The 25,584-nt window shown below is 37.5% G+C and overlaps 1 protein-coding gene across 7 annotated transcripts; it reads left to right on the forward strand.

The window, feature by feature from the left end:
• The first annotated feature begins 132 nt into the window (after nt 1–132).
• Nucleotides 133–24,223, forward strand: UBQLN1 (ubiquilin 1). Of its 7 annotated transcripts, none has more exons than XM_079331026.1 (12): nt 133–461; nt 957–1,022; nt 10,891–11,042; nt 14,684–14,799; nt 16,137–16,399; nt 17,110–17,268; nt 17,870–18,113; nt 18,589–18,731; nt 19,624–19,707; nt 22,072–22,187; nt 22,499–22,667; nt 23,437–24,223. In XM_079331026.1, the coding sequence occupies exons 1-12, from the start codon at nt 306–308 to the stop codon at nt 23,590–23,592; spliced, it is 1,824 nt and encodes a 607-aa protein (XP_079187152.1). In that variant the 5' UTR covers nt 133–305; the 3' UTR covers nt 23,593–24,223. The 7 variants fall into 7 exon arrangements, with proteins under 7 accessions (XP_079187152.1, XP_079187147.1, XP_079187148.1 ...); XM_079331020.1 differs by having other exon boundaries at nt 211–461; nt 23,440–24,223; XM_079331021.1 differs by lacking the exon at nt 957–1,022 and having other exon boundaries at nt 143–461.
• The last annotated feature ends 1,361 nt before the right edge of the window (nt 24,224–25,584 follow it).

Raw genomic sequence — 25,584 nt, forward strand, 5'->3', positions numbered from 1 at the left:
AGGGCCCGGGGCCCAGAGCGGCGCGGCCCCGCCCGAGTCACGCGGCTCGGGGCGCGGCCTCGCGGGGACGAGCGCGCCCGGCCGCGCGCACGGGCGGTGCCCCTTTCTAGTAACTTCCCCGTTGCTCTGCGTCATCACGGCGCGCGGCGGCCGGGCCGGGCCGTTTCCGGTGTCGCGGGCGCGCGGTGAGCGCTCGGCTGCAGCCGCCGGGAGCCGCCGGCCAGGCCCCCTGTGCTGCCCTGCCCGGTCTCGCCCTGCCCTGCCCTGCCCGGTCCTGCCCCGCCTCGCCTCGCCCGCACACGGCAATGTCGGACAGAGCGGAGGGGCCCGCGGGGGGCTCCCCTGGCTCCCCTAGCCGCGACTCCGCCGGTGCCTCTGAGCCGCGGATCATCAAAGTCACGGTGAAGACTCCCAAGGAGAAGGAGGAGTTCGCCGTTTCCGAGACCAGCAGCATCCGGCAGGTGAGGGGCGGTGGAGCAGGCGGAGGGGGCCGCGCTGGGGCCGCGGCGGAGCGGAGTCACCGTCCCGGTGACAAAGCAGCTTCTGCTCGGCCGGCAGCGCCGGTGACGGCCCGGGAGCTGCTGGCATCTGAGGCTAGCGGGGGTAGAGGAGAGACAAACCGAAAGCCTCGTACCGACCTCACCGACTTGCCTCTCTCTGTTGCACTGCAGAGGGCCGGCTCGGAAGGTAGATGTAGCTCATTCGTGAAGTCATTGAGTCATGGAATGGTTTGGGTTGGAGGGAGACGTTCGAAATCTTCCAGTTCCAGCGTCCGTGTTATAGGCAGGGACACCTTTCACCCAGACTGTGTTGCTCAAAGCCCCATCCAGCCTGGCCTTGAACACTTCCAGGGATGGGCCATCCACAGCTTCTCTGGGCAGCCTGTTCCAGTGCCTCTCCACCCCCACAGTAGAGATATTTTTTGTAATTGCTAATCTAAACCTACTCTCTTTCAGTTTGAAGCTATTGCCCCTTGTCCTGTCAGCACATGTTCTTGCAAACAGTCCTGCCTCATCTTTCCTGTAAGTTCTCTTCAGCTATTGGAAGGCCACAATTAGGCCATGTCAAAGCCTTTTTTCTCATTTTCTAGCTGTGAGTTGTCCTGTCGAGCTGATTGGTGGTAGTTGTCTCACTGACTGGCTAACATGACTATAGAAAACATATGCAGTCACTTGTATCTCTGTATTTCCAGTGGTTATTTTGATCTAACATGGTCTGTAAAAACAGCAAGTAGGCCTTCAGCTTCAGGAAGTCATAGCCTTGTAGTGTACTTGTAAAATTTGCAGTCTCCTGCACTTAAATGTGCTAATTATGGATATGGTTCTTAGCACTACTGTCAGATAACCAAGTTATTAGGGGCTTTGTGCCTTCATATGAAAGTCTGTGCCCCAAGTGCCTCTTGTCTCAAGCTAGTGACACCTGCTGATTCATTGACACTGTTTCCTGTGAGTCTTCTGGCTTTGTAAAAGATTTGCTTTGCAAATGTTGGCTGCAACTTTATTTATTTAAATTAGAAAGCAACAAATCATAGAAAAGATGCTATCAAAATGTAAATTGCAGAGTCTCCTGCTTGTAAAGGATGTGGACATCACTAGATTCAGAACTTCTTCTTTCATTTTCCATAGGATTTCCCAGTTTTCTCCTTGAAATGACTCTAAATGTGGCAACTTCGTGCTATTCCACAATTTTTTTGGGTGTTGTTAGTATTGCAACACCTTATCATAAAAAGATTACATGTGTGAAAGCATCGCTAATGTCTAGATGCAGATCTTGATATTAGTCCTTAAGTGTGTGCTGAAGAAGACTGAAGAAGAGGATGAAGTAAAGGCTCTGAAATTTCAAATGTTGTACTAGCACTTCAGCTTGACTGTGAGATTTTTGTTTCACCTGAACAGAGAAAATGCTACTATTTCTTTAATTTTTTGTCCTTATGTCTAATCTAGATTCAGTTTGGTTTTGTGGGGTTTTTTGCATTTGGGCTAGAAGTGTCCCAGACTGTGTTTCATTGAGGTTTTCTCCAGCTACCAATGCATTGAAGCTGCTCTCTTGTCTTCTCTAGTCTTTTGGCAGCTGTGTCGTTGTGTGCTGTGAGCTACTCTCTCTGCAGGCTTGATCTAGGCATTTCTCTCAGAAGTGAAATGACTGTGTTTGCTTTTTAATGTTGTCCACTGCTTTCCCAGCAATCTCAGTCTGAAAGGGGTGCTTTTCACTTCTCTGTTCTCCATAGATTTGTGAGCAGCATCAATGCAGTGTTTGTAAAAGTCTTTGCAGTTTTGGGGCTTTTGTTTTGTTAGGATATTTCAAAAGAGAGATTCATAAACTGAATCTAACCTGAGGATTGTGTTTGTTCTGAAAAGCAGTCAGCTAGTTTAGGTCCTTTCGAAATGATAAACAGATTTACTTTAGCTGTGAATTTTGTAATATATTTGACTTTAACAAGTTTGTTTCAGAATATGGATGGAGCTGCCAAGTTTTCAAATAAACAGTTGTCATAAACTGAAATAGTTGTACAGCTTGTCAAAAGCATGAATTTTTACTGAAAATAGTCATCCAAGTTTAGGGAATTAACAGACAACACAGCTTCAGATGTGTCTGTTGTCTACAGATATCTTAAACTCTGAGTATAGTCTCTCTTGGAACTGTTGTTAAAATATTAGATCTGCAGTTGTAATTCCTGTGAAATAAGATTGCCCTGCTGGGTTGGTCATTGAATTGAAGTCCCAGGCAGTGCAATGGCACTAAAAAATGCACTGTCCCTGTAGTGTGAGAATTATTGGCATTTTCTCTAAAACTGTGAAAATGAGCTGTTGATAGTAGGCATTAACAGTAGATGGAATGTTTGTAGAGCCAGCCTTGAAAATAGGTTAATCTCAAATACCAGGCAAGTTGCACATCTGTATCAGCAAGTGGTTTGTGCAGTTGAGATAGGTAGGCCAGTAACTTGTAGATTAAAAAAAAAAAAAAACCCAAACAAACCGAAAAGCAACGCAGCAGAAGAAACTCCCTCATATATTTCTGTGGCAAACATTAGAACTTAAGTAATTGAGTTATTTTTTTTACAGCTGTTTCAGAATACTGGTAGAGCATGAATCTAGATTTTCTAGGAAAATATTTTGTGTCATCACAAAATTCAGGGCCAAATTTAGGGCTAAAAAAAATTATTTTATATGTTGCTCCATTATTGCAAACCAGATCTGGAACTTTTCTGTCAAGATTTTTTCCTGTATTGGAAGACTTCAGCAGAGTAGATTTGTTGCTGTGTTCCTGTATTGTGCAGTTAGAACACTGAGTATGCAGAATGGTATGAAAAATAAACTAAATAGAAAGCCAGTCTGGGTGGTCAGTTGATTGCAACTGCTGTCTATCTTTTATTCTCTGAGAACTATTTGATTGTGCTGAGCACAACTTGGTTCAGACCAAATATTTGTATTCTTGACTGGGTATGATGCTGGTCTTGCTCAGAGCAGAGACTTAATGAATTCATGGTGGGTAGAAGATAAATAACTATAAACTTGTTGACTTTAGCTGGCAGTGGTGATACTCTGGCTCACTAAAACTCTCTTGTCCTGTGTTTTTTTTCTTTCAGATATTTTCTGAAGTTCATGGCAGAGTTGCAGTCTTTGCAATTTCTGGTTTAGCAGAGTTGTCTTAATGTGTTTGGTAAAGCCTCTATATGAAGAAAAAGAGTGTGCTCATTTTAGGAGCAACTTACACCGTCATGTTTTAGTGAATTGTTTGAGTGTTGAGGTGTTGGAACCATTTACATGAAAAACAGATTTTTAACCTTCTTCATTTAGGATAAGGGAGTTCCAGAAGAGTTGAAGCTTGCTGTTACTTCTTGGTGCTGTTTTAGTGCCGTGTGTTTTTTGAAGTATTTGAAGTATTCATGAGTTTATTGTAATTGGTCCAGACTTACTGTCTGCGTGTATGTAGCACGCTGAAAGATACTGAGTTGTCCATTCTGTGAGTATTGCAACTCTGAAGCAGAGTAACATGCTTAGCTGTGTGGTATTAACTGCTGCACCAACTAACAGTGGATACAGTAAATCTGTGCTAATAATTTCAGAAACTTGAAGTTCTTGCAAAGAGTGATTGTTAGTCCTTTGACTATATGAAAATTTTGGAGCAATGTCCATCAGGAAGAGTTAATGAAACTGAGTTTAGTTCCACAGAAAACAGATTAGATCCTTTTGCAGGTTTTGGGTTTGTTTTTTCCCCCATTTTTATTTGGCTTCAACCTTTAAATAGACTATCTCTTCAGTATGGAATATGGTTTTCATTAACAGCATATTTAACAGCTTCTAGTGTGTTTTTTAAAGTAGGTGAATACAAATGTACTTTCTGCACTAGACTAAATTACAGATAAAACTCCTGAGTTACATAAAATTAAGGGTAAATGTATCCATTGTGTTGAGATTGGTTTTTGTTGAGTGGAAAGCTTCTAAATTTTTTTATTAAATTGTCTGTACTATTTATGGTTGAAACTTTAGATCCATAAGTCCACACTTTTATTTTTGTGTCTGGTTCTCTCAGTCCCAAATTGGTAATCTTCTGCTTTATCAAGATCACACAGATGTAAATGTTAAATTGTTCAAGCTTGGGTAATTTGGTAGTGGAGCATCTTTCCTGGCTTGCATATGCTTTTATTATTTTATGTAATGTTTTACTTTTTAAGAAACTTTACTTTATAAAAACAGTTCTTTTAACATGATCCAGTTCTGTTTCACTATTTTTCTGTAATGCAGGGATTACTGAATGATACAAACAAAATAGCTTGAAACTATATAATGGAGTCCAATATGTTCTTTGTTTCCAGGATTGTGATTCTCTTGTGATTCAGAGGGTCACAACAGGTTTCTATTGTTTTTCAGGTGTCTCGAGGCACTTGAATACACAAAGCATTTAGTGTCAGGTTTTCTATTGTCTGGTGTCTCAGTGCATTGTGACATATCTATATGATTCTTTACAGAGTCTGCCTCATGATACACTCTGATTACATGTTTCTTAACCTTGGATTTTTTTCCCCTCATTTTGCGATATCAGAATTGTTTTAGAGCAATGGTAGGTGGTTATGTGATAGAAAAACCTTCAAAAATAAAAGTATATTGACTTTCTTGACTATTTGGCTTAGTTAGATGTAGCTCAAAGGTATCAGTTATATGACCATGGTACTCAAAAAGTGTTTTTTGATAAACAGCTGGCAGACAGGGTAAAATAAAATCTATTTAAGTAGTATGTAAAGTGTCTTTTGTGTAGATAATTTTCTGCATAATTGTAAGACATTAATTTTTGTTTTTAAAAATATTTTTTTAAATGTTATCTATGTCAAATAGGGGCTGCATTTGTATTGTGAGTTTGTTTGCTAAATGCCAACAGTATATAAACCTTAATGAATAATTAGCTATGGTAAAGGTGTCATGTAAAGAGTTTTAAAACCAGTCAATGTTTCAGTCTAGTTACTATAAACTTTGTCTCTTTAAAAAAGGTCATTGTCTGGGAGTAAAGTTAGGGTAAAATCTTAAGAATTTAATACATGGTGACATGGTATTCATCTTTGACTGGGATAGAGTTAGTTTTCCTCTTAGTAGTTGATATGGTGTTGTCTTTTATATTAAGTGCAAGAATAATCTTGGTAACACACTGATTTTGACTCTTTGGCTAAACGGTGCTGTTGTTTTTTAGGATTGTTACTCCCTAACTCGATGACCCCACTGAGGCTTTCCAAACCACACTATCACTTCATCTCTCTGCCACATTTTCCTTTCCTAGTCCCCCCTGAGCCAGTGCTTTTTTTGTTTGCTAAGTAATGTTGAATGTTGTATAAATTCTTAAGAGTTGTATAATACAGTTGAGAGTTTTCAAGATGAAAATGTTGAAGCATTTTCCCTTTTTACATGGCACAAAAACATCAATGGGTTGAGTTGAATCTTAGTGTCCTGTAACTTACAAAGCTTTTTTCTCTTTTCACTCTTCTCAAGTTGTCAGTCAAGCCAAGGCATGCTGGAGAGGAGAGTTGGAAGCACAAAAGGTCAAGATCACAGGTCGAGATAAGAACAATTTACTGGAAACAGCAGTGAGATAAGAAAACAAATATTAACAGCAACAATACTAATGCAGAGGGTGCAAGAAAATCGAAGTCAATGATTCACAAGGAAAAAAACTCTTGATAACAGACAAAATAAGGGACATCTTCCTCCACCATGTTTTCTTGACCAGAAGGAACCCCTTCTCCCTGGAAGAGGTTCCATTTCCCCAGCTGCTGTCAATGACAAGAGGTGGTATAGAGTAACCTCTGGGTCCTGGCCATGTCTCTCCTGGCTTTGCAAAAATTAACCATGTCCTGGCTTGCTCATTCAAAAAGGAGTTTTCGGTTTGTGTTGCTTTGCCAGTGATCAGGTACATAGTAGGTTGCCAAGTGCTTTTATGGAGAAGCATTGCTTCTCCAAAGGCTTGGAGAAGTGCAGTGGCTTGCTGAAGAACCCCCTGAAGGAGTAGAAATGGCTAGAACTTGAGCCCTTTACACTTCTGTGCACTACTGCAGTTTACTCTTCATGGGCTGCTAGCCTTTTAAGCTCCTCAAGAATCTGACTTTGTGGGGGTTTTTTTGAGAGTTTGATTTTGTTGCAGATGTCTGAGGAAATACTTTTTTGTGAAACTAGCATGGGTCATTGGCGAAGCCACTGTAACATAGTAACTCCATTGAGACTTGAAAGACAGAGTACTACTCTCACATAGAAGCCTTATTTTATGTGGTTTTTTTCTAGCTATGCTTTATCTGTTGTGGGCCAAAAGTGTTTATATTCCTGCTTGAAATGATGAATCCTTGTCTTCCTTCCTGTATAGTGTCCTAGAGTTGTGCCATGAAACCCTGTTTTTACTGACACACTTTTAGTCAGTCGTGACATGACCAGGTCCTGATTCATCACAAAAGGAAACCACAGCTATCAGCTGTGGTCATGAGTGTGTTTGGTTCCTTACTTCTTGGGTCAAGATGACCTGTAACCATTAATTCTGTCGTATAAAAGAAAGCTGGAACTCATCAAAGTTTGCTTCTGAGACTGCTCAGTGTGGGTGTAAGACAGACTGCAATCCAGTCAATATGCTTAACTGTGTATGTTGTTAGGAAATACAATTTAAGTATTTTGGGTGTGTTTTGAAACAGCAATGCCAAGCAAGGTAATGGTGTTTCAAAATCTCTCTTTGTAGTAGAACTTTTGAGGGACTGCTGGGAATGAAAACTGCAGGTCAGCCCTCTGTGTACAAACATTTGTATCCATGTCATTCTCTTTTGTTCAAAACAGAGTTTCATTTGGGGTCAGCAACCTTACTTTTTTTAGCAGTCATCTAGATACAATTGTACCTTAATATTTTCAAAGTAATTGCATTTTAGGGGCCTGTTTTCTCTTACTTTCAATGGGACTTGGATGCTAATTGCTCAAGACCTCTTCCAGGTTGTTACTGTAATTTAATTTTTAAATATGACTTACTAAGCTGAGGTTGGGGGAATTTGGAAAAGTATTTTTTTATTTATTTGTTTTCTTCTTATTACATTTTTGAAACACTTTGTCTTGTGAGTGGATACGAAGATTATTACAGTTGCTGGTTTTGATGTCATAAAATGAGTCATCAGAAGCTTTTGAATTATTGTGTATGGTACATATGGTCAACCTTGAATCGACTCACTCTGGTTAAGAATGCTTTTTGCTTTTCTCCCTCGGAAAGCAAGGCCTCTGTCTTGGCATTAGTCCAGTGTTTTAGTGTGATTCCCACTGTGTGTTTCTCTCCACATATTTTTCTAATATTCATAAAAAATTAACATGATTTTACATTATTTTTACAATATTCAGTTACCAGCAGTGAACTAGTTTCCATGAATATACCAGGTATCAAGTTTGTTGAAACATTATTTTCACAACTTTGAGTCCTTTCTTATGCCCTGATATGACTGAACACCTTTGTAATACCACAAAGCATAGTATTATTACGATGAAAAAAAAAGTTATATTTTAGGGCAATAAAGCAAATGAGCTGATATTGTTGGTTATATTGTTACATGATAATTAAAAGGATGAGTCACTGCAGTAGGAGAATTGGGCAGAAGTGTTCATCATTTCCAGCCAGTGACGCTGAAAACCTTCTGCTTTTGGTATTCCCAGTGGATGAAGTGTTTTAACTGTAATTTATTGATACTGTTATTTGGTTATGTTGTGCAAACTGGAGACCTAAACAACAGCAAAATGATTTTTTTTAGAACTGCTTGAATATGCATTAATTTCCGTCATCATAACCTGCCATGGTTTAAACCCAGCCAGCAATTATCATGCAACTGCTTCCTTATTTCTCTCCTGCCTAATGAAATGGGGAAGAGAATCAGAAGAAAAAAGTAAAACTCTTGAATTGATATAGGAACAGTTTAATGTTTAAAATAACAACAGGAATAATAATTGCAACAAGGATAGTAATGAATGAGAGGGAGAGAGGAGTAAAATGCAAGAGAAACAAATGGTACACAGTACAGTGGCTCAACTGTCCAATCCCCAGCCTGTTGCCTTCACTGGCAAAGTGCTCCTGCCACATTTCCCAAGTTGGTGAAAGCAGGGGTTGGGAGAATGAAGAACCATCCTCTGCAGAAGATCAGATTCAAGACCCATGGGATCTGGTTAGATACATCCATGGCCTTGAGGGACCTGGGTGAGGAAATAGCTAAGCCACTATTGTGTTTGAGAAATTGTGGCTGTTCCCCATGGAAGTTCCCTCAGACTGGAAAAAGTGAAACAGAACATCCATATATTTTTGGAAAGGGAAATTCTGGGGAACTACAGGCTGGTCAGTCTTACCTCAGTGCCTGGTAGGATCATGGAACAGAACTCCTGGAAATTATGCTAAGGAACATGGAAGGTTAGGAGAACATTGGTGATAGTCAATACAGCTTCACTAAGGGCAAAATTGATGGTTGGTGATGGTAGGGTTGCAGTCGTGGTGGATCAGGAAAAAGTGAGTGACATCATCTCCCTGCACATATGTAGAGTCTTGGACACTGTGCTACGTGACTTGTCTGTAAACTGGAGAGACATGTTTTTGACAAATGGACTACTCAGTGAATAACAAATTTAAAGGGTTGTGGTGAATAGCTCATTGTCCAAGTGGAAACCAGTGATGAGTAGTGTCCTCAGGGATCAGTACACGGATAAGCACTATTTAACATCTTTTTCAGTAACAGACAGTGGGGTTGAGTGCATCCTAACAACCTGTGCCAGTCAGTGTCGTTTGAATGAGGTGCTGGAGGAAAGGACTGCCATCCTCAACAGGCTTGAGAGGTGGGCTCATGTGAGCCTCATGAAGTTCAACAAAACCAAGTGCAAGATCCTACACTTGTTTTGGGCAATCCCAAATACAAATGCAGGCAGGGTGGATTGAGAGCAGCCCTTAGGAAAAGGACTTGGGAGTGCTGGTGGATGAGCAGCTGGACATGCCCAGCAATGTTTTCACAGCCCAGAAAGTTGATTGTATCCCAGGCTGCATATGAAAGCAGCATGGCCAGCAGGGCAACAAGGGAGATTCTGCTCCTCTGCTATGTTCTATGCTCTGCTATGTGAGACTCCACCTGGAGTGCTGCATCCTGCTCTGAGGATCCCAGCACAGGAGGACACAAACCTGTTGAAGTGAGCCAGGAGAAGGCCACCAAGACAATTGGAGGGCTGGAGTACATGTGCTGTGAAGACAGGCTGAGAGACTTTTGTTCATCCTGGAGAAGGCTCCAGGGAGACCTTAGAGCAGCCTTTCAGTGGCCAAAAGAGACTACATGAAAGATGGTGAGGGACTTTTTACCAGGGCGTGGAGTGATGATATGAGAGTAATCACTTTACCCTCTTTCATATTAGGAAGAAATTCTTTACTGGTGATGACACTGGTACAGGTCCAGAAGCTGTGAATGCCCCATCACAGAAAGCTAGAGTGGATCTAATGAAAGGTGTCCCTGCCCTTGGCAGAGGAGTTGAACTAGATGATCTTTATATTCCTTTTCAGCAATGTTTTTAGGATTCTGTTTTCTGTATGTGTAGATGATTCTCTTCCTCAGGAAAAAAAAAAAAAAAAAAAAAAAAGGAAAAAAAAGTGTGAAGCTAATCTGTTATTTAAGATGTTTTTGACAGTTAACACTTACCAAGCAGCCTCTTTAGTAAGAGGTCTTGTATGGTAATGGCTTGAAAATGAAATGAAAAATGTGTTTATTCACCGTGCCCTGGGCTGCAACTGCATTTCATGTAACTGTGTCATGCATTAAATGAGAAAAGCAGAGCCACCTAAGGTACAAGTTTTGTTTGTGTGGAAAGGAGTGCTGCTTTTGACACATGGAAGGAAGGCAGCAAAAATACATCTAGGGAGAGACTATACTATACTCAGTTCCAGCAAAAGTCTAGACAGATTTATCCTCTTTGTGACATTGTGTCATCAGTCCTTCAGCAATGGATGGCTTCAGTGGTGTTCACATTTGTATGTAGTACATAATTGTATGCATTCTTTACCATGTGTATACATATGGGTGTGTTTAAGTACTGTATATACTAGCATGTTTTTATATCATGGATGCATGTCTGATGGAAGTCACAGTAGTCTGAATTCAGATTTTTTTTTCTCATTACTTATATAACTAATGATCCAGATGTGAAATTCTTCAGATTTTCTTTTCTAAATGGCAATACTTCCTGTCTTCCTATGGACAAAAAGAAGTTCAGGAAACAAAAGTATTTCTAGTTTGTGAAATACAGAATATCCAGTACAAGTGAGATAATATAGCAAGTATATAAAAAACCAGATTGTTCTTAAATTACTTTTTAAAATTGCAGTTCAATATTTAATTACATAAATGTTTTTTTTTTTGTTGTTGTTTAGTTCAAGGAAGAAATCTCTAAGCGTTTCAAGTCCCACACTGATCAGCTTGTGCTGATATTTGCTGGAAAAATTTTGAAAGATCAAGATACTTTGATGCAGCATGGAATTCATGATGGACTCACTGTTCACCTGGTTATCAAAACACAGAACAGGTAACCTTAGTGGTCTTCTGTTTACCTCTAGAGAAGTAAAAGTAGTCTGTATTATTAATAACTTTCTATTGGGCAAAACTAGATTTGACTAAGTCACCTTAATCGGCTCCTTAGTTACAGCTGGTGCAGGAAAACAGTGAAATTAGGAAATTACAGTGGTTTTTTTCATTTGTCTTGTATTCTACTTTGTTTATGTTTCTAAATACATGTAGTTTGCTTTTTTATTTTGGTTGTGGTTTTTTTTATATATATTTTTTTTTCAGTTCTAGTTCTGTTTTGTCTTTATAGTTGTTAGATATCATCTCTTACTGTCCATTAATGTATGCTATGCAGATTTTCTTTCCACACATCAAAATCTGCTGTGAATCTTTCATTTTTTTTCTCTGCAGTTAATTTTCTTTATTTGTTTTACCAACACAATGAATAAAGACTCTCTGTTTTAGTGAGAAAAGGGAAGAAAATTTTTGAGAACTGCTTTAGTGTAATGAAGTTATCTGTCTAAATAGAATTCAGATTTTAAGGTGTTTTGGGATTCTTTTTTTTTTTTTTTTTTTTTTTCCTCTGGTTTAGTTTGGTTTAGGTGTTTTGTTTGGTTTTATTTTTTTTTTCTTTTGGTGAAGAAGCATTGAAATTATGGTTAGAAAGTTGTATCAGTTAGCTATGGTGTATGCACATTCTGTGGAATGCCCAAAAATCCTTCCAACAAGTAAAGTAATAGATCCTTCAAAAGCAGTTTGATATTAGTCAATAACGTGTTCATTCTTTTTGAGTTCCAGTGGTTTTGCTCTGGTTCTACTTAGGTCTTTTCTGTTTGTGGTGGGATCCCCTCTCATGTGAAAATGTCATATATTGAAGGAAAGAGCATGAGGTGTAGGAGAGAGCAGCAATAGACTTTCCCTTTCTAGGCCTTACCAAGACAAAAACACTGGCTAGTAACATTAGCGTTAAATACAAATTCTTGTTGGAATTAGTAGCATCAGCAGTAAATGTAGGTACTTTTTGAAATGGATACCTTCAGTTCTATATTCATGTGCTGGAAGTATTATGTTCTCTGTCCTGGAGCCAAAATACATGTTTATAGTGTCAGAGGTGTCTCATTCCTGCCCTGTGCCTCCTCTGCCTGAAATTCAGGCTGATACAAGCCATACCAGTCTTGAATACAGTATTAGGTAATACTGGGGTTCTGGTCTTTGTGCATCTGAATGAGTATTTTGGTGTTGCTTTTTTTTTTCTTTTTTGTCTGCAGTCTTGAGTGTGACAGAGGGGCATCACAAGTAGTATTAGGAGGATGCTTTTGACTTGCACAGTCTTCAGAGGGTTTGTAGTTTGGACATATTATAGCTACACATACTGAAATGCCACTGCCAACCCCTTGGACCTTTTTGCGCTTTACCTCTGAGCAGAGGAACTCCCAGGAACAAAAATGTCAAATGTGTGGCTTCTGGGGAATTTTTGGTGTTCCTGCATCTGTCTTACCAGAATTGCACTCCATGTCTTCAGTAGTGTCTCATTTTTTTTGAATCATTTTAGAAGAGAGTATTTCTACTATCTGCAGAATGCTTTTATCATGTCTGGGAAAATGAAGTATGATCCTTGGCATGTATCTATGCTGTCTTGAAATGATGCATTAAAGTTTTCACTCACTGGCTTTGCTTGAATAAACTAAAAACATACTAAAACCTGCTGGAGAGAATGAAAATCCACCTCTGAGAAAGTAGTCCTGAAATATCTCAGTAGTGTTCATGCTAAAATGTCTATATTTTATGCTTGTCTCAGAAGGTAAGATTTAGACCTTACCAGTGTAGCCTGGAATGTGCTGAATTTTGGCCACAAGTATCAAGATTGATTTGTTTTTATGCCATTTACTTTCCTGTTGACTCTTGCTGTTACTGTTGCTGCTATGTATCTGAATAAGTAAAAGTTCTTTTCTAAAACTAGAAGGTAATTTTTTTTCCCTAGGCTATGTTAGGTTTGTAATTTCAGAATAGGAATCTTCATATATACCAGCCACTCCTTGTTAAAAAAAACATTACTTTTTTGGTGCGCTAGATTTTCCAGAATGCCACAGACCTTCAGTGAAATCTTGTAGCCTATTTTCTACTATGTCGCAGTAGGAGTGAGTGATAAGCAGTGGGCAGTGATACATTGAATTTCTGAATAGAGTTCTAGGTCAACAGGTATCATTTGTTCACAAGTTCTGGAAAGAAACATAATGTCAAAATGGGTATAAAAGACCATATGCACTTGATAGGAATATTGTTGGAAAGACTGGAGGCTAACAGGCTTGACACTCACATGTACCATTATTATCAGAGAATATGCCCCTATTTGCATGGGAGCACTGTTGAACTGCGTTTGTATCATCTACTTTTCTGTCACACTTTTTTTGTCTTTCATGTTTGTTACCTGAGGCAGCATAATTGCTTCTCAAAATAGTTTCTCAGTTGAAAATACAAATAGGATTTTAGGCTTATTATTTTTCTTTTGCTTATGGAGGAAAGCTGTGTGTGTTTTCTAGGTGAAATAAAACCAAATGCCTCTATTTGGTAGAATCATGATCAGTATGCAGTCTATAATCTTTCTTATTCTAATTACAGCTTCTTTGCTATTTAGAGTAATTTTGTGTTCAAAGTTTGCAGTTGCTGATAATGAAATTAAAGAATTCATAGAAATCTCAGGAGAATCCCTGCATTTAAGCCATCTTTCTGATTTGTTTTTTTATGGTTGGGATTTTTTTCCTGACATTTGCTTAAGTGGAGCAAGTGCAGAGTTATGTTGTAGGAGAAAGTTTACAAGATGAACTGAAGTATGGAGTCTAGTGTACTGACAAATTCTCAAATCTTTTTGTGAAGTCTCAATTCATAGTTTTATTATTTTATTCTGTAGTAATGCAAATGCAAGCATTTATTGATTGTTGAATGAGAATTGGAAGTGGAGAATTGATTTGGATTTCAAAGTAGTTTCTTTTCTCTAGAACAGAGAGGCTAGGTTAGCTTTATTCAAGCTGGGTTCCTTAATCTCTTTTACTACATGGTGACATCTGTCTTTCTGCCTGCAGTAGAAGGGTGTGGTGAGTACACAGTCTGGGTAGTGTATACTGTCTGTGCTAAATTATGCTGGCTTTAGCTTCATGTTATTTCATTATCAGCCTTTTCTTAAAGTCTTAAAAGTTATTGATAGTCTGAGATTTGTCTTTGAATTATCTAAATTTCACATTCAATAAAGCATCCTATTAGAGATGTGGCATGAAATAAATTCTGCATTAAATTTGTCAGGCTTTATTTCTTCATGGTGTGTGGGTGTGTTACCAATAGTATGTGAGCATAGCGAAAGAAGATATGGATCCTTAAAGCAAGATGAGGACAGAGAAAGTAATTCATTTGCAAGCATATGAGAAGGTAGTAATGACTGTAGTGATACCTGTATGTTTTTTTACTATTTGAAACTACTGTTCGTAAAAGGTGTTGACATGATAGGTGTCTGAGAAAGATTTATTACAGGAAGCCATCTGGGCATAACTGGATTTTGACCAAGAATCAAAATATAATTTAGGATTCTCAAATATAGTACTATAGCTACATTTAATGGCACTCCTAAAGTAACATGTTACACTCTATAAAGTTTTAAAATTGCTTTTCTAGATCACAAGACCATCCAACTCAACAGGCAAATACCACTGGGAGTACTGCCACCACATCAACATCGAGCAGTAGCACCTCAACACCAGCATCAACAAATAGTAATCCCTTTGGCTTGGGTAAGAATATTTGTTAGGTAACACGGTGGGTATCTTCTCTTAGATTCAGGTCATTGTTACAATGTAGACAGAATCTGAAAAGCAAATCCCAGACAAATGCATCAGTCAACAAACTGATATGTTGAGCCGTCTGTAGAAGGCAGAGTTGTTTCATTAGTTCTATATAGAATCACAAAATGGTTTGGGTTGGAAGCAATACCTTTAAAGATGATCTAGTCCAACCTCTGTGCAATTAGCTGGGACATCTTTAACTAGGTAAGTTGCTCAGAGCCCCATCCAACCTGACCTTGAATGCTTCCAGAGATGGAGCATCCATCACCTCCTTGGATAAACTGTGCGAGTGTTTTTATCACAATTTGTTTTGTCAGATTTGTTTTGCATTCTTCAGTGGTAAGGTGCTACTGATGTTTTATTTTGGCACTATGGGTAATGAAATTCTTTCCAGTATCCTTGAACTTCTTAAAAGTGCATCTGAATTCCTGTTATCTGAATACAGGTGAATCACAGAAGTTCAGACCTGTAACATGAAGCCATGATCAGCAATAAAAGCAATAAAATTGCTGCTAATCTTATAATTAAATATTTCTCCGGTTTCATGTCTGATAGTATGATGAGTCTCCACTTCTGTGTATGAGGAGGCTGCAGTCAATTGGCTTAAAAATTATACCCTATTTCCATAGCTGTGTTGGAATTTTATTTTGTTCTGTTTTGTCTTTTTTTTTTTGATTTTGGGAGTGGGAAGAGATAGAATTGGAAAAGTGGATTATAGTGAGCAGATGATTTCTTAGGTTTAAATGATTCTTCGCTCTCTCTAGTACCTTCTGAAATTTTTTATTTGGGTTCAGAAAAGCACAAAAATTCAAAACATAATTAGCTCTTAATGCACTACTACCAAGAGGAACACAGGATCTGCTTTTAATTAGAATAATTACTCATATTGGGAGTTCTCTTATGGTTACAGTCTAACCAAGAGGAGACAGATAAATGATCATTACATATGTGATTGTTAAGTGTTGCTGGAGGGGATGGGACATCAGACCTACAGCCCCCAAACTCAAACATTTATTGTATCTTGGCTTTGGAAAATGAGACGAAAGATTGTTAGAATTGTAACAAATCTTATTTAAGAATAAAGTTTGTGGGATTTTTAGTTACATGTCTTGTTATTTAAGAGTGAAGTCTTTGTGAATAACTCCTAAACAGCCTTGCAAAAGATGAGACTTTCCATTAATTTTAGTTATTTTGAAGTATGAGATATGTTCAAGTTTCTTGTATTTAGAAAGAATCTGGATGTGATTGGAAGTATAGTCAGTCATATTTTTTTCTTCCTGTTAAAGGTGGCCTTGGAGGTTTGGCCGGCCTGAGTAGCCTGGGCTTAAGTACTTCAAACTTCTCAGAATTGCAGAGTCAGATGCAACGACAACTTATGTCCAACCCAGAAATGATGGTTCAGATAATGGAGAACCCGTTTGTTCAGAGCATGCTTTCAAATCCTGACCTGATGAGGCAGTTAATTATGGCTAACCCTCAAATGCAGCAACTGATACAGAGAAATCCAGAAATCAGTCACATGCTGAATAATCCAGATATAATGAGACAGGTATGTAAAAAGATCTATTGGTTCATTACTTGTGATTCTGGTGTTACTGTAAGAAGCAGAGCAGGAATCAGATGTGCTTAGTGGAGTGTGTAAACAATCTTGGAGTATTTAGTCTTATTCAAAATCCATAAAAGGTTGCCATAGATAATCAGTGTCAATATTTCTCACTGTTAATGTCCAAAATAGACTGATACTTCAGAAAATCTGCAGCATAGTTTTTGCAAGTCATTGAATACTGTAGTAATGTTTTCTGAGACTGGAACTGGATGTAGTTGTCTGGCCTTGAAACCTGTTGTCTAGCCAGTGATTTTACCAGAAGTAGTAATTCACCAAAATACTGCATATTTTCATTGTATCTCACTGTGGGTACTTCTAAATGCTTTTAAAATTAAAAGACAAACAAGATATGTTGAATGGCAAAACATATCAAAACCTGAAGAGATTAATAGATGCTTTTGAAATTGCATGTATTTATTTTTAAATTTCATACTATAGGCTGCCTGCTGTAGTGATGTTAGAAATAGTAAGAATTATGGTGGAATGCTGGCTACTGAATTATGTTGACTAACACTGAGCTGACAGATTGATTCAGCTTTAATCATAATTTTAAACTGGGTTAGACAGGGATAACTGAGATATTGCCAAATGCTGACGTTTTTATTTTAGAATGGATTTCTTATTAATACAGATTAAACGTTCCACTTCTCTAGACCCTAGAACTTGCTAGAAACCCTGCAATGATGCAGGAAATGATGCGAAACCAGGACCGAGCCTTGAGCAACCTTGAAAGTATACCAGGGGGATACAATGCCTTGCGACGCATGTACACAGACATTCAGGAGCCAATACTGAACGCAGCGCAGGAGCAGGTGAGAAAAGATCACAAATTGCACAGGAAGGAAATGCTTGGCTTTTTAAATAAAATTATTTAAGTAATTTAAATTTCCAGATGTTTACTTGACAAAACAATTTGTAAAACTTGAAGTTGCTATGTAGCCTTTTACTCTTGAGAAGTAAAAGCTTTAAAAATCCTATGTTCCTCTGAGTCTGGAGAAATACAGCTATCACTTTGTGTGATTGAGAAGCTATTTTAAAGTTAATAGATTTGTTTTTTACTTAATTTTTAATTCCCTTAATTCATTGCCTTAAGATTTGGAGGTCCAGTAAAATCCTCTTAAGGTGTGTTTAGTAAATTTTAACTGAGAGGAATAAAAGACTTTAGAGTCAGAAATCAGTATGCAATACACAATTTTACTGTGATCAAAATACAGTGCAGTAACAACACTACTTTCAAAAACAAATGTGATGTAATTTTTTGGGGGGTCCTAGTATCTCTCAGTGTTAATTTTTTGTCACACTATTTACATTTAATTACTATAGAATGGTGAGCATAATTGATTAAAAACCATGAATGTTGATTGTAAAGTATGATTTAGAAATCTGTAGATAAGTGTTTGCTTTCCTTTGTAGTTTGGAGGTAACCCGTTTGCTTCTTTAGTAAGCAATGCATCAGCAGGAGGGGATAATCAACCGTCTCGAACAGAAAATAGAGATCCTCTACCAAATCCGTGGGCTCCTCAGTCCAGCTCACAGACTTCCACAACAAATACCGGCACTAGTGGTGAGAGCAGTGGCAGCAGTAATGCTGAAAATAGCTCTTCTGGCACTACGGGACAGAACTCAACTGGACCAAATTTGGGACCTGGGCTTGGAGGTGTGTTTGTTACTGCAACTGTTTGTATTTGCACATACTTGCAAACTTGCTGAAATGATTCTTTCATTAGGAAGAGAGTTTTTGATTCAGTTTTTATTGCTATTTACTTTTGTAGAACATTTTACTGTTATCAAAATCCTCTGAAGAAAAATAGGAAAAATAAAAAAAAGAAAAATAATCTGGGTAATAATACTTACATACTGCCATAAAATAACAAAGGTAACAAATTTGTAGATTAATTGTAGTATATTTTTCTGTTATGGGAAAACAGCTAATGATGTGGATAGTTGATGGAGAGTGTCTTGGGTACAATGTCTGTCTTCTAGTGTGGATGTGTCTGTATAAGCAGAACCACACTGAGGTAAATTTCAGGGTCCTAAACTCATTAAAACCAAGCTGTTATATTCTGGCTTTAGGTAATCACTCTAATGGTAGTCAGGATGTTTACTAAAGTGCCCTTTAACTTTTCTTTAAGCTGGCATGTTCAACACACCAGGAATGCAGAGCTTATTACAGCAGATAACAGAAAACCCACAACTTATGCAGAATATGTTGTCTGCACCCTACATGAGAAGCATGATGCAGTCATTAAGCCAGAATCCTGATCTTGCAGTACAGGTAAATTGCATTTGGTGTAGTAATATATTGTGTGTATTAAAGTAAAAAAAGACAAAACCTGAAAGATCAACAACTGTCTTTAGCAAATGGGCTAGTTTTTAATGTTAATTCCTAACTCACTGAAATTATTACCTGTTTGCTTTCAACAGTTTGTTGCAGTGAGTTTCTTCAATTTGTAATCGGATATCATACCTAACACACTTCTAAAATAACTTGTGGGATTGTGTATGTTTTGTACAGCCTAAACTTGTGATCCAGCATTAGAAACAGACAAAACAAGTGCTTTGGTTATAAGTTAAGATAGAGGTAATAGTAAATAAATACCTCCACTAGTCTGGGAAAAATGAAGGGAGGGGACTTGGTGCCATATCTAGATATGACTGTGGTTTTAACTTCTCATTTGTGACCTGTGCTCACTGTAGAAATGGAGATGCTGTTTTATAAATGGCGTTGTAGAACTGCTTTCATTTTCTATTTAAAGTGGTAATATTGAAAGTCAAATTCTGAACTGAGATTGAAAAAATGTTATCTATCCTGTGTTAAATACTCACTTGGAAATAACCTTGACTTCAGGTGATATTTACAGCAAAGCTGTTACTTAGATTTGTAGAGGAAGGCTGAACAGAAAAGGATTTTCTTGTAATACTTGGCAATACTGCCTCATTTGTATCTGGAAATCCTTTCACTTACAAGATAAAAAAACCCAACAAAGCAAAAGTGAAACAAACGAAAAAGACAAACACCCCCAGAAAGTTTTGGTGAAAAAGGAATAGATGATTATTATTCTGTGAGGTAATTTTCATAGACTATTACTATATTATCAGTAGTTGTTTTAAAACCTCTAGTGGTTTTTACTGCTTGATCTTTGAAGTTAAATATTTTTGTCCTATAGATGATGTTGAATAATCCTTTATTTGTTGGAAATCCTCAACTTCAGGAACAAATGAGACAACAACTTCCAACTTTTCTTCAGCAAGTAAGATGAGATATTAGCTCTTAATAAAGGTCTTCAAGTCAATGAGCAATATTTTTAGTAAACTGGTGCCTGTCTTTGATTTGGCTTATAGCTAGGTTCTGTAATATAGTCTCAATAGCTTTAGATACTAAGTTAGATTGTCCCTTGATAATATTCTTGCTAATATCTCCATCTCTTTCAAAAGTTAAATCTGACTGTTGCCTATGACTTGCACAACCACTAGTATTTGTTCTGGCTTAGAAGGAATAAATGCTCCTACTGCACACCAGCCAGAAGCCACCTCTTTGTTTCACAAATTAAAATGGTAGTACTTCTCACACTACTAGTTAAACTTTCAGCATGCTTTTCTCATGCCTCTTCAAACCTGCCTTAAATATTTGAGCATGTCTTGAAAGACCTAAGCCATTAGCTAATTTAAAAGAAGCAGGTTCTAAAGTTTTTCCTGGAAAGATTGCTCTACCATTCTCTTCTGCTTATACCAATATTGTGTTTGCCCAGGTATCTGCTTGGTTTTAATTGCCACAGTGTGTAGTAGTACTGTGTTCCCTAAATAGAAGTAAGATTTTTGTAGGAATTGAAAAGCTAATCCACTGCATGTGTTCTGTAATTAGGCAGTCCTTGCAAATCAGTGTAAACATGCATTGCCAAGATCTGACTGCACACAGGAGGTTTTATGAGTAAAATAATGAGCAAATACACTGCAGTAGCATGTTCAGTGTTTAGAAGATACTGTTTATTTTGTTTGAACTACATGAATGTGGTGTTTCCTGTTGCCACTGCTTTGTAATGACTCAGTAGTATCTCAGGAGCTAGTACCACATTTATGTTTTGAAATCTGCGAGCAATTGGTAATTAATGGAGGCACAGTAGGAATCATATCTGTTTCCTTTGTGTATCTTCTGTTATTATCACCTTGGAATTTATCTGCAGAAATAGTTCTTTGTTGTATTCATTGTCTAATGTTAGATAATTAACAGCATTAGCAGGTGAGGGGTGAAGTGGATATGTGAATATTCTCAGAATGCTGGTATTTCTTCAACTTGTGTTTTCTTGCCTATTTACCTGTGTTTATATTATGGGATTGGGAGGCAGAAACATGGAATCTGCAATTAAGGGCAATTGCCCAGCAGAACTAGGGGATAATGACTACTGGCATTAATATAACAGTAATAGAGATGAGATCCAGGTCACCTGAGTGCTTTAAGAATTGTTGGGCCACCATTTATGTAAGACAGCTTCAAATATCAGACAGTAAGTTATGATTTAAATACTTTCATAAAGTAATTGCAGGAGATTTTTTTGGAAACCTCAAAATATTTACCTCTTTAAATTTGAATAATCTTTCCCATCTACTATACATTTAGTTATTTGTTGACTTTTAGCTATCATGAAGGTAAAAGTCCAAGAGATGAATGGAGAATATTAAGTGCTCTTTCAAAGTGTTTTTAGGCACTCAGATCAGAGTTCTTTATGTCCTATTGTGCTTTTCCGCTCTGCACCAGATGAAGTTTCACCTTTATCTGTGATTTCTGCATGAATCAAATCTGTTTTTTTAGCAAAAGTAATCTGATCTAGTTGCCAGGGGAAAGCTGCTAAGATTAGTAAGCCTATCTGCTCTTTGGCCTGATTACCAAAACTGGGTCATTTATAACTGAAATATTACTTTTCACTTACCTGTTGCATCTTTATGCAAAGGTGAGCATAAGCTGCTAGTTTTGAGTTTGTGTCTAAAATAATGGGGGGTTTGGATGTTTCATTTCAGAAATGAAAGGGATTTGCCTTCTAAATTATTTGATGATGTGAAAGCCAACTTGTAATTGAAGTCACAGTAAACTGAGAATCCTTGAATAGTATACATATGCTTACTGGTATATTTTGCAATGTGTTTGTTTACATTTCAACTGTAAGAGCACTACAGATAAGAAGATACGTACAAATAGTCACAATCAAATTGCTGTGGTCTGAAATTAGCTAGGAAAAAGGAACTTAGTACTTAGGTACTTATCGGTCAAGTTTCATCAAGTTCAGCGTTGTTGCTTACCAGTTTTATGATATAGGAGACTAATTCTAGAATAATGAACTAACACAGTCTTGTGGGCTTGAAAGATTGAGATATGTAATGAAAAGTACTTATCCTTGTATAATTCTCATTAGAAAGGCTTTTTCTACATCTAGAGAATTCACTGATCAGCTTCTATGAAAGTTTTCTTACAGAAGAAAAAAATAACTGAAGGATTTAGTGTAATATTCAATTACAAAATCGGAAGCCAAGTTCTGAAATTATGTTAGATTCTATAAGATATCTAGCAATAAAAACTAGCTTGGAACATCTGCATTGATGAAGAGTTTCTCTCCTTCTCTTAGATGCAGAATCCTGACACATTATCAGCTATGTCAAACCCCAGAGCAATGCAGGCTCTGCTACAGATTCAGCAGGGCTTGCAGACATTAGCAACAGAAGCACCGGGGCTTATACCAGGGTAAGAATTGATCTTACAAATTTGGACAGGAAGTCTTCCCTTGTGTTGTTCATTCTTTTTAGATTTAGAGATTTGTACAGTCTTTATTAAAAATTCATCCTCATGCCTTTTTTAGTATTACTGAACTTGTTTTAGAATCTGTCGCATTTGTCTGCTGTGCAATAATAAACAGTGATAACTAATCTTTTTCTCACTACTTTACTCAAATGTTATCATCTCTTTGACAGAATTTGTACCCACTAATTAATGAGAAGAGACAAACTAGTTTTTATTATTCAAGTGGTGTATTTATTTTTCTGTAATTTATACAGATTTAATCCTGGTTTGGGTGGAGTGGGAAGCAGCGGCGCTCCTACAGCGTCCACTGTACCTAGTTCTGTTTCCACTGAAAATACAAGTCCAGCTTCAGGAACTGCTGAACCTGGTCACCAGCAGTTTGTCCACCAGATGTTGCAGGCACTTGCTGGTGCAAATGCTCAGGTAAAGTACATCATTATATTCCAGATATTTTAACTTCTATTCTTAATTGTAAAACACTGAAAAGAAGGCAGATACTTGAGGGGAAAGCCCACTGGATGCTTCTAGTCAAAGGTCAGTAGAGGAGGCTTAAAAGTGCTATTGCAGCTGTGCAAGTAAATACTGAAAAAATATCCTCTATCCTGATTAAAAACATGCCTCTGAAGGTCATACCATTGAGACAAAGCAGAATTTTGCCATGTGTTTGTGTGAACAGTATCTTCTATAAAGTACAGCTAATAGTTTGCCTTAGACTGAAGTTTTTTAACAACCAGGATTTTGGTAATTTTAGTCAACAAATACTTTGGAGTGTTATAAAAGAGGTGATCTTTATAATGAGGAGAAATAAAGCCTGTGATGTTCAAGACTGCTGACAACATAATCTTTGCTGTTCCACACTGCTAGGTTCAAATCTGTTTTTTAAAAAACACCTATATGCATATTTTTGAGAAACTGTTGATGGGACATACATGTGCCCAGTTTAATTTGAATCCTCCCCTGTCAGTTTTTCATGGAGCTCAGGAATGTTACATAAGTGTAGATAATTCGATGGTCCTGACTTGTTAAAAAAATATTTCTTCAATTGCTAATTGAATTTGTCTGAATATATTTTTGGGAAAAAGGTATAGTCAAAAATTAGAAAAGACAGAGTGGTGTGGAACCCACCTATGTTTAAATTGTGTCTTTTGCTAAATATATATTACGCTTTTATAGCTTGAAATTTTGTTCTTAGCAGTTACAAAATCCAGAAGTTCGATTTCAGCAACAACTGGAACAGCTGAGCGCAATGGGCTTTCTGAACCGTGAAGCAAATTTACAAGCACTAATAGCAACAGGAGGAGACATCAATGCAGCTATTGAAAGGCTGCTTGCCTCTCAGCCTTCATAGCAGTGTTTAACTTGAAAAAATGTAATTTATTTTTGATAACAGCTCTTTAATCTTTCAAATTGCTTTATTTCATTCTGACTCTTGGGATTGTCTTGTTATAACTAAAATCAGTCTGATGCATTTGAAGGTGGAGTGCAATAGTTTTCTTCAGACAGTGGGATTCAATGTATTTTCACTCTTGAGTGCATCAGTTATTTTGTTCAGCATTATCTGTGATTTGTTTGAAACAATATCAGCTTTCACAGTTGGATAAACAAGTTTTGTCTGACCTACAAATGGCCAATTTATTTGCTACTTAAACAGTATCCTTCAGTAGTAATTTATGTAGATTACACATTAAAAAGGAAACAAATTAATTGAAGCTGCAGGTACCAATACTGCTTATTGTGATTTTGGCATGTTATTTTTTTTTTGACTAGCAAAATGCTGGAGGATTTTTACCACTTGAGCAATTTACCATCTTTTGCTTTAATTTATATAAAGTATGAACACAATATATACAACAGAGACAGCTCATTTTTAGAGAGTTACACAACATAAGAGTGAAATTGTAAGTAAAGAAAAACAAACAACAAAAAAAAACCCAAACAAAAAAACCAATAAAAACCAACAAAAACCCCACAAAAAAACCCCCAAAACAAAACAAAAGCAAACAAAAAAAAAATCCAGGAAAAAAAGTCAGAGGACTTGAATTTGGTGTAGAATTGCCCAAGACCTTTGGCAACTATCTGAGAAAAAGTGCTTAAGCAACTTCAGTTAAAGTATACTAGAATTACTGTTCTGGTTGTCTCTTTACATTTAACTGTACAGAAACCTGCATTATAACATTATCTCAATATTCACAGATTAACTGTAAATTACTTTTGTCATTGTCCAAATTAAAGAGCCATGGCCTTCTGCTCTGGAATTGCTTCTATGGCTATTTGGCTTGTTCCACTGAGATTTTAACATGTATTCTGATTTGTAATTGGAGAAATTACTTTTATTCATGGTCATGTGATACTCTTAATTACTTTTAACCACCAGGTAAAAAAATACTGTATAGCTTTTGAGTTTCTATTGGTAGCTACTTCTCTTGTGCACAGGTAATAAATGAATTTAAAAAATCTTTAAGCATCTTGTTTCAGTGTGTTCACAGATGATCATTACCTAAAAATCAAGACAACAGTCCATCTTGAGAACATTTGAGTGAGCTTAAACTCTGGCAATACTTACCAGCTCTGCACTAAAACTAGTAAACAATTCTGTGGTGTGAGGTGGAAGGAGGAGAGTAAGAGATGGATAATGCTGAAGACTTCTAGCTTAGGTGAAGTGGGGATGGCAGAAAAGAAGTTGAAATTAATACGCTTTTTATTGCTCTTTTATATCAGTTTAATGGACTTGTGCACCTTCAGGTTCCTTTGATGTTCTCAAATCCGATCTTCTGCAGAGGGCAGTTCTTCATTTTCCCAGTCCTCGTTCTCACCTTCTGCAATTTGGGCAGTGTGGCTGGTGCACTTGCTGGTAAAGACTGAGGCAAAAAAGTAGTTGAGTACTCAGCCTTCCCTATGTCCTCCAAATCTTCCAAATCCCTCCTGAAAGGAGCCACATTTTCCCAAGTCTTCTACTGCTAATGTACCTAAAGAAGATTTTTGTAACCCTTGATGTTCTTGGCTGGGTTTATTTCTGTCCTGCTTTAGCTTTCCTAACCACCTCCCTGCTTTTCCCTTCTGCAACTTGGGCAGTGTGTCTGGAGCATTTGCCAGTGAAGGGAACAACCCAGGCATCAGTCAGTGGGTGCTGAGTGATGGTACTTTATATCATTTGTTTCTTTTGGGTTTTAATCCTCTCTCTCTCGCTCATTATACTAATAATAACAATAACAGCAATAATTTCATCCCCCTGGCTATTTGGACAATTTCTCTCTATTACAGGCTACTTTTCCCTCTTTCTATGCTCTGTAAACTACCTGTTTGTGTTTTAAATTTGTCCAGGGGCTCCTTGTTCATCCAT

Source organism: Erithacus rubecula (assembly GCF_903797595.1).
Source record: "Erithacus rubecula genome assembly, contig: SUPER_Z_unloc_2, whole genome shotgun sequence".
In the NCBI taxonomy this organism is placed as follows: domain Eukaryota; kingdom Metazoa; phylum Chordata; class Aves; order Passeriformes; family Muscicapidae; genus Erithacus; species Erithacus rubecula.